General features: G+C 61.6%; 1 protein-coding gene across 1 annotated transcript in view; it reads left to right on the plus strand.

Moving 5' to 3' along the window:
* Nucleotides 1-9365, plus strand: part of SLC5A10 (solute carrier family 5 member 10) — a 54577-nt gene that overhangs the window by 44866 nt on the left and 346 nt on the right. Inside the window, exons 10-14 of the mRNA XM_043472909.1 lie at nt 2835-2942; nt 5220-5370; nt 8573-8741; nt 8858-9073; nt 9218-9275. Of these exons, the coding sequence (XP_043328844.1) occupies nt 2835-2942; nt 5220-5370; nt 8573-8741; nt 8858-9073; nt 9218-9275 (702 nt within the window). The remainder of the gene's footprint in view (nt 1-2834; nt 2943-5219; nt 5371-8572; nt 8742-8857; nt 9074-9217; nt 9276-9365) is intronic.

A 9365-nucleotide genomic window follows, 5' to 3' on the forward strand; every position in this document is an offset into this window, starting at 1 on the left:
GCTCCCTGGGTTTCAGAAGGGTGTTCCAGGGAGAGGGAACAGCAAACACAGAGGCCTGGAGTTGTGGGTGAAATTTTGGTGGTAGTTAGGGTGGCCACGTGGGCAAGAGGCTGTAGTGCCCATCAAGAGCCCGATGGTCGTTCCTGCGGGCGATGGGAGCCACAGGAGGCTGTGAGCAGGAAGCAGTGTGGGCAGACTGATGGTCTTAGAAGCTCCCACAGGGAGTGGGTTACAGGGGGCAGGTGGTACAGCCCCCCTGGCCCCCAAGCCCAGTGGCTGGACTTGTCCCTGGCCAAAGGGAGGGAGGACGTGGGGGGCAGGGAGGGAGGCACCCCTCAGGCTTCCGGCGTGGGCCCCCACTGGGTGGGGGTGCTGATGTCAGGATGGAGCCAGTGGGGACACCCCCGCAGGCCTGCAGAGTCCAGCACCAGACAAGGCCAGAGCCTCTCACCCAGGCCCCTGGCCCCACCTTCGGCCCGGGGCTGCTCAGTCCTGAGTGGGCACCAGTGGGGGCTGGTGTTTAGGTGGCGACGACACCTCTGCTGCTGTCACAAAAGAGAGGTGGTTCTTTCCTGCTGCTCAGCACAAACCCCGAGGTGCCCAGAGGCAGGGCCCCATTCTGGGAGCCTGCAATGGGCTGCAACAGGCTGAAAAAACCTGGGCAGAATCTCCTGACACTGGCTTTTCAAGCCATTATGTGACTGTGACTCTTTATCCGTCCCTCCGGGAGGGCTGAGTCCTCTAGGTGCAGAGCCAGCCAGTCCAAGCCCAGAACCTGTTGGGAGGGGCCAGTCACCTGCCCTCACCTGGACCCAGAGTCCCTCCAGGGGACCCCAGGCTGTATCCTGGGTCTGACTATGTGTCCTAGACAACTTATGCTCTTTCTGGTCCTGAGTTCTTACATCTGCACAGCTGTGGGCAAGGTAGCTGGATCCAACAGTGCCTGAACGCCCGCCTAGGGCTTCATGGGCTCCTTTCTCCCTTTCCTCCTGGCCTTCTGTGCCTTTCTCCTTCCTCTAGTCATTCACTTATTTACTCACTCATTCATTCACAGATGTTCACAGAGTATCTTCTCTGGGCCCAGCCCTGGACTGGGTGATACCTGGGAGCAGAGGTGATTCAAAGCCAGTGTCCGCCCTTGGGGAGCTCCCAGTCTGGTGGAGGAGGTGAAATATGCAAACAAATAATTGTGATTCAACCCTGGGCTTTAGGAGGCCTTGGGAGGAAGTTGTTCTGCCTGGGAGGGGTTGGGGGACAGTTATGGAAAGCCTCCGAGAGCAAGTCCTTTGCAGCAGGCATGAAGCAGGAGGCAAACAAGGGTAGGGACAGAGCAGGAGCAGTGGGAGGAGGCAGCCCAGCCGCGTCTGCCCAGGCACAAAGGCGTCAGGGTGCTGGGTGTGTGTGAGAAAATACAAGCAGGTCAGGGTGGCCGGCACGGGTGCTGGGAGGACAGGGCCTGGGCCTGGCAGTCCAGGGCCTCTAATGTTGACTGTCTGAATGTCGTGGAAAGGAATTTTTTTCCAGGAAGCCATGGGCTCCAGGTTGGGGAGGGGGATCCTGAGAAGGAAGTGGCAAGAGCAAAGCCATGACTTTGAAAGGATGAGGATGCAGAGGGTGGAAGAAGGCCAATGAAAAGACAGAGCAGCAGGTAGAGGGAACCCAGTGGAGGGGGCAGGTGACGGGAGGAGCCCCCATGGGCTGGGGGCTGGCGGACTGGCAGTGGGGAGGGAAGACAGACAGCCTGGAGGCTGGCGGTGCAGAAATCCTAGGAGCCTGGCGTTCAGGAGAGGCTGGTCTGGAGACGGGCTGAGGATCATGGGTGCGGAGTGATGCTACTCCAGTCCCACTGGCTCAAGGGAGGAGACCAGAGACCCTCCACGGTGGGTTGGGCATCTAAGGAGGGTTCTTAACCCAGGAGTGCTCGGTCCATGAGGAGGGCTCTGGGTGACAGGAACGTTGATGCTACACGTGGAAACATTCTGACCCCAAACAGACCCCTGTGCCAAGCGGCTGCATGCCCGTCCCCTGTTCTCTCTGAGCGCAGGTCACTCTCTGCCTTCCTCTGCCCCCCTCCCTCCCCCCGCTGCTGCTGAAAACCCAGGGGTCAGGGCCGATGGTGCTGGGAGGGAGACTTCAGATTCAGTCTGGGTCTGGGTTGAGGCCCTGGACATCCACTCAGAGCGCACGCAGTAGGCGCTGTCTCCGCCACGGGGAGTGTCTGCAATGAAACCTGGTCCCATCCTTATGGCCCAGATACAGGAGATGACTTTTGAGCAGCCCCTGGGAAGGCCTGGAAGAGGAAGGTTGGGTGGGGGGAGGCTGGGATGCTGTGAGAGGAGGGTGCAGAAGGAGACTGGCCTGGAGGAGCCTGGCATCTGGAGAGTCTTGTGCAGACTCTCCCTTCTTGTTTGAAGAGTCCTCTGGAAGCTGATGGAGACAGTCAGAGGGGAGGGCCTTCACCTGCTCCTCTGGGGAGAAGGGCTGGGGGCAGGAGGTAGGGGGAGGGAGACAGCAGATGGTAGACTGACCGCTGACCACTGCTTGGGCGGGCAGCACTGCAGGGGAGCCCCAGCCCCGCGTGGGGACAGGGAGCTGGCATCGTGGATATGGACAGGCTTGTGGTGATGGACAGGAAGGCAGGAAGAGAGGGTGTCCAGGTACAGAATAGTTGCTCCAAGACTGGCCCCCTCCTTGTCTGTCACCCTGGCTGGGAAACAGGCCTGGGGCCGAGCAGCAGCTGATGGCAGGTGGTGACAGAGCAGGTCCAGCCAGGCTCCTTGCCCCAACCCAGGGTGCGGAGCAGGCCGGGGACACTGAGAATCCTTCTCCTGCAGATGATGTGGGCTGCGTGGTGCCAGCCGAGTGCCTGCGGGCTTGCGGGGCCGAAATCGGCTGCTCCAACATCGCCTACCCCAAGCTGGTCATGGAGCTGATGCCCACAGGTGAGGCCCTGGCTGGGTCTGACAAGGGGCCCTGGGGGTGATGGAGGCCACTCTGGATCCAGCGTGACGCTGTGTGACACCCGGGTGGGATGTTCTGCTCATGGGGGAAGAGAGGAAAGGAATCAGAAAGCACATAGGGCGCCCACCAAGCACCAAGCACCATGCCCAGGGGTCGCAGAGGACTGACCTGCACCTGCTTCTCAGGAACCCTGGTGCTCTAATCATCATACCCTTTGTTTTGTTTTGTTTTTTAATTTTTTGCAACCCTGCAAGGCACATGGGATCTTAGTTCCCCAACTAGGGATTGAACCTGCAACCCCTGCGGTGGAAGCCCAGAACTCCAGGGAAGTCCCTTATCATCCCAGCTTTACAGATGGGGAAGCTGGGACCCAAGGTGCCCTGGCCAAGGTCAGGTGACAAGCAAACCGCAAAGCTGGGGTCTGAACTTGGGGCTGGGGGATCCTCTTAGCCTGTGCTGGCCCTGCCCCAGAGAAAGGCTGCCACGCTCTCGTCTTTCAGGCCTGTTGAGTGTCAGGCCCACTCACAAACGACCTCTCCTATATGTTATGAGGCAGAGTTCTTAGCTGTGTTTACAGATGTGGAAACTGAGACACAGATGAGAGGAAGGTGACTCGTCCCGGGCCTGTAGCTTGTGGCTGAGACACAGAACTCAGTCTCCTGGCCCCTAAGTCCACTGCTGACTCCGCCAGGGCCCGAGGGGCCCAGCCCTGCCTTGAGCCTACAGCTTCTGCCTCCCTGAGACCCTGCAGACCAGAGAACATGGGCATGTTTTGGCCGTTTCCACATTCCCGGCCAGTGTGATACAGGGTGTGAAAGCAGGACACAGGACGAGGGGTGTGGTCCCACCGGAGCAAACAGAGGAGACGGCTGTCCTCTGCTGGCTTCACCTCCGGATTCTCAGTGTCCCACTGTGGGAGCTCGGACCCCGCCCTGCTCCTCTCTCCCTCCCTCCCTTCTGGACCAGGCCTGGGCTCTGCCACTTGCTGGCAGAGATATTTGGGGCAAGCCTCTTCCCTGCTTGCAGCTTCGTGTCCTCGTTTGTAAATTGGGGATAATGATGCCTACTCATCCCTCAGCGTGGGATTAAACACAGCACAGGGAAACTGACCGGCACGGGGTTGGCTGCCCTGGGGGCTCTCGCCTGGGGGTGTCGTCTGCCTGTACTCTTCTGAGGAGCTCACCACAACCCCTAGAGCTCCCGCTCCAAGGTCATGAGCTCCCCGCCTGAGAAATAGAAGGAGTATAAACCCCAACGTAATCCACCTCCCTAAGCAAGAGAAGGAGGTTGGAGAAATGTTTGGGGGGAAACCATGATTTAACTCACTTTGCTTTGGGCCCCATCCCAGCCAGCCTAGTGAACAGAGAGGGCTATGAGATGTCCGGAAGTCACACAGCAGGTCAGACGCAGAACCAGGGCCAGGCAAGCAGTGGCATCTACAAGGCTGAGCCCTCGGAGGGGGTGGTGTTTCCTGGGTTCAGGGAGGGGTGTGTATGTGTTGGGGGTGCTGGAGGACAGACAGGGAATCTGCAGAGGTGGAGGAGGTGCTTAGACACTTGAAGAAAAAGCACAAGAAACTTTGGAGACAGACTTGTGACAGAGCCCAGAGAGGGAGCCAACCAACCTAAAGTCACACAGCGCTGAGTCCTCTGTACCCTCAGCCCCTTTCGAGCCTACGACCCCCAGGAGGCCTTGCACAGCAGGGCCTTGCCCACCTCGATGCGGGCCCTTCATTCATTTTCAAGGGCTTTTATCCCCCAGTTGGGCAGGCTTATCTCCTCTCCCCCGGAGCCAACGAGACAGGGACCCTCAGCCTGCGTGTGGCCATGCACAAGAAGTAGCAGAAACCCTGGGCCCTGGGCCCCTGCACCCTGCCTGGGGTGTGGGCTCCAGGCTGAGGGTCCCTTGTCACTCCCTGACCGTCCCTGGATTTTGTCTCTGGCCTGCTGTGCCTCCCTGGGCAACTCTCTTCCCCTCTCTGAGCGTCCACCTCCTCATCCATCAGATGAAATCGGTGTGGAAACATTCTGTCAACTGGAAGCTCTGTAGAAACGAGAGGCTGAGAACAGATGCATTGCCTGCAGCTGCAGGAGCCCACCATCAGCCCCATCCTCCCAAGTCAGGGTCTTCCTCCCACCACCTCCAACACCTTCACCCCCACCCTTCTGGGCCTCTGCCTGCGGGCACTTGGAGGGGCCTTGTCAGCAGGGCCCGGGAGCAGCCCAGGGAGGTCACAGCGGCCTGTACCCCTCCCCCAGGTCTGCGGGGGCTGATGGTCGCTGTGATGATGGCTGCGCTCATGTCCTCGCTGACCTCCATCTTCAACAGCAGCAGCACCCTCTTCACCATGGACATCTGGAAGCGGCTGCGGCCCGGTGCAGGCGAGCGGGAGCTGCTACTGGTGGGACGGTATGGGGGAGGGGCGGGGAGGAGGGCTTCCCCAGCACACCCTTAGCCCGGGAGGACCCCCCAGAGGTGGGCATTGAGGGATGAGTAGGAGTTTGCTGGTCAGAGATAGAACGATGCCAGGAAGGAGAGGAGAGGCCAGAACCTACCGCCCCACCTTCCATATCAGGCCCCTGGCCATGCCCATCCTGGGTAGCTCTCTTACTCCAGTCAGGACCTCTGAGGGAGTCTGCTAGGAAAGCCCCCCTCCCCAACATCCAGAGATGTCTTTCTGGGTCTGAGCCCCTAGTCCCCTGTTGTATCCCAGCTGCTGCAGAGGCCAGGAGCCAGTACTTGAGCGTGGCCACACCCAGACTGTAGCTGTCCCTCTGGCCCCACCGAGCTTCTGCGCACATCCTCTGAGCCCTGCTTGCCCCATCTTTATCCCTCCATGACTCATCTAATCTTTCTAGAATCTGCTCAAGTGCCCCTCCTCCTGGCAGTCCACCTGATACCCCCGGGCAAGGACTGAGTCCCCTCCCCTGGAAGCCCCGTGTAGGATCTAGAGCCCAGTGGCTCCCATAGATCAGGCAGGCCTCATAGATCCCGCTGCTGTTCTGACGCCCCTCCTGTGGGTGTAGCTGTGTCTGGCCCAACCCTCCATCCCCAAGCTCGGCTAAATCCCCAGGAGCTCCCGGGCTGAGACTCTGTGATTGGTGAAGGGGAACTGGTGCCCTCTCAGGGGTCCTGCCCCACCTATCTCCCTCTGAGCCAAGCGACCCCCACTTTGCCCACCCAGAGGACCCTGCTCTCTGGTGCTGGGCTTGACCCAGCAGTGCCCCCTCCGGCTGAGAGCGCGTGGCACCCGTCCTCAGGGTGGGGTCCCCTGAGTTCCAGGCAGCCGTCCCGTGACGCAGCACAGCCGCCTCTGTTGGGACACGCCAGCCGGCAGGTGTGGGCTCCCGCATGGCCCGGGCCTCCTCCAGGGCAGGGAGCCCCTCCCTCTGCTCCCAGAGTCAGCTCCCAGTCCCGGGCCACCTTTCCCAGCCAGATGACTCTCTGAGCCCCTCCAGCTCCAGCCTCCCGGATGCGGGACTGGGCGTCCTCCTACCGCCCAGGGTGTGCCTCACCCCCCTGGCTGGACACGGCAGCCTCAGGGCCCCTTTGGTGGCTCCACAGCCCCTGCCTGCTGCCTCCTGGCCAAAGTTCTGAGCTGGTCTCCCCTCCATGCAGCCCACTCACCACACAGCACCCTTGGCCTACCTTCACGCCCATCCACTCAGGCAAGCCTACCCTGGTTCTGCCAGCCTGCCTGTGGGTGCACAGCTGTGTGATGTGGGCTCAGCTGCTCACCCTCTCTGGGCCCTGGGGCTCAGCCCTGCCATCTGCCCTCTTGAAGCACCAGCATACCCCCAATACCTCCAGCCTGCTTCCTGCCTAAAACAGCACCACTCAAGCTGTGTTTCCACCATGCAGGCTCTGGGTCTCTGGAGCCCCAGTTCAAGGAGAGACAGGACACAGGGCAGGGCAACTGGGGTCCCCCAGGAGCCTGGCATCATGGGGACGCTGGGGACCCCATGGGTCTCCTCAGGTGGGGGGCTGGAGGAGCCACCACAGGCCTCAGGGTGTGTGGCTCATGACTGGCGTCCCGAGCCCCACTCCCTGGTCCTCCCGGCACCCACTCCTGTTACTCAGTCCTCTGTGCTGGGCCTCCCTGGGACCCAGAGAGATCTCAGAGACACCTGGCCTTGAGGTACTCCCCTCAAGTGACCACAGCTGCAGCCCAGGGACAATGGAGTGGGCCTGTCATCCTGACAGCAGAGTGGGGTGTGGGGCAGGGGGGCAGGAAGACTTCCTGGAGGAGGAGGGCCTCGAGCTGGGCTTTGGAGGCTGAGGAGGTTTTGCTGGGGGAGGAGCTGATTAGGGCATTCCAGGCAGAAGGAACAGCCTCTGGGTTTGGGGTCCCTCTGGCAGCCTGGTGGGGGCTGAGTCAGAAGAGCAAACCCCAGAGGTTGGTGAGGGCCAGGGCCATGCTTTAGTCTGGCTGCAGAGGCCCAGCCCTGTAAGAGATGCTGAGTCTGGTGTTGGACGCGGGGCCTGTGCAAGGAGGGTGGGGTGCAGCCTGCCTGTGCCTTTGAAGAGGGCAGTGCCCGCCGCCTGCCAGGCGGAGGGTTAATTAGCCCTAATCAAGGGGGCGCCTCCTTCCTCCACCCTCTCCCTCAGGCTGGGAAGGGGAGGACCCGCCCAGCTGCACACATAGCCTCTTGCTGTCCTTTCTGGAGTCCCAGAGGGTCCCACCCATCACCCACCTTGGGGGTGAGGGACACCCAAGTGACCCAGGATACAGGCAGGGGGCCCTTAAGCAGAGAGGAGCATACGGACACCTCGCCCCAGTTCTGTCCCCCAATGCTGCAAGGCCCCCTCTTCCTGGAAGTCCTCCTGGATTGATGCTTCCTCTGGGCTCCCTCAGCCCAGCCCTGAGCACACGATGACAGAACACCCCACTCTGGGGGCAGGGCAGAAACCAGGCCCGCTCGTCACCAAGACTGAGCCCCAACACCCCATCCTCTCCGGCAGGCTCCTCATGAATGCTTCATGGCAGAATGAGTGAAACACATCCCTGCTGAAGGGTGGGGGTGCGGAGGGTGGCTCACACCAGCCAGAGGCAGGCAGGAGCTGGGAGGAGGTGTCCACACGGGGGCAGGGAGAGGGGCTTCAAACCATGCACAGCAGAGGGTGGGGTGTGCCACCAGAGGTCCCGACTCCTTCAAAGGCCCGCCAGGGTTTGAGGAACCACCAGGGGGTCAGTCTGGCCTGGATGTGAGGGCAACAGGTCATTCACGAATGTGTATTGAGCGCCTACTGTGTGCCGGGAGGTGCAGCAGTGAACTAAAGGATGAGGCTGCTGTCCCCAGGAGTGGGAGATGGCAGCAAACCCAGAGAGGCGGGGTCGGACCTTGAAGATGGACAGGAGACCAGGGGGAGACCGCAGAAATGACTGGGAGCACGCAGGCTGAGTCGGGGGCAGTTCCTGCAGGCAGCAGGGAGCCATGGAAGAGTCTAGAGAGGGCAAGGCCAGCCGCATCCCTGGAGGAGAGGAGCAGGGGCCAGGGAGGAGGCTGGAGCTCTGGCAGCAGGGGACAGATGGAGAGCCAGCCTCAGTGACCCGGAGGAGGTGGGGGAGGGGTGGGGGTTTTGAGGATGGCCCGGCCGCTGCTGCCTGCAGGCTGGTCATCGTGGTGCTCGTCGGCGTGAGTGTGGCTTGGATCCCCGTCCTGCAGGGCTCCAACGGCGGGCAGCTCTTCATCTACATGCAGTCGGTGACCAGCTCCCTGGCCCCACCAGTGACTGCGGTCTTCATCCTGGGCATCTTCTGGCGGCGGGCCAATGAGCAGGTGGGATGTGGGGAGAGCGGGCAGCTTCAGGGCTCATCTCCCCTGCTGCCTGGGTGCTGAGTGGGGGAGGCCTGGCCTTCCTCCTGAGGCCCCAGCGGCCCTGCCTTCTCCTCCAGGGAGCCTTCTGGGGCCTGATGGCGGGGCTGGCGGTGGGTGCCACGAGGCTGGTGCTGGAGTTCTTGCACCCAGTCCCGTCCTGCGGCCACCCCGACACACGGCCCCCCATCCTCCTTGGTGTCCACTACTTGCACTTCGCCGTGGCCCTCTTCCTGCTCAGCGGGGCTGTGGTGGTAGCTGGGAGCCTGCTGACGCCGCACCCCCAGGGCGTCCAGGTGAGCCTGCCCTCACCCTTGGCCTCTGACCCTCTCTGACTCAGGAATCTTCTAGGTCTTGACCTGTAACCCCATCTAACCCTGGTCCCTGCCCTCTTTCCATCACTGACCCCTGTCTGGGCTCACCCCTGCCCTTCCCTGTAGATCCAGAGCCTGACCTGGTGGACTCTGGCTCAGGACCTGCCCTCGGGAGTGAAAACAGGTGTGTGTGTGTGACCCTAGGCTTCCCTCTTGCTCCCACCCGTGGCAGGGCGGTAGGCAAGGGCACTGAGTGGGACCCTGTGGCCCTCAT

Source organism: Cervus canadensis, chromosome 1 (genome assembly GCF_019320065.1).
Source record: "Cervus canadensis isolate Bull #8, Minnesota chromosome 1, ASM1932006v1, whole genome shotgun sequence".
NCBI lineage: Eukaryota > Metazoa > Chordata > Mammalia > Artiodactyla > Cervidae > Cervus > Cervus canadensis.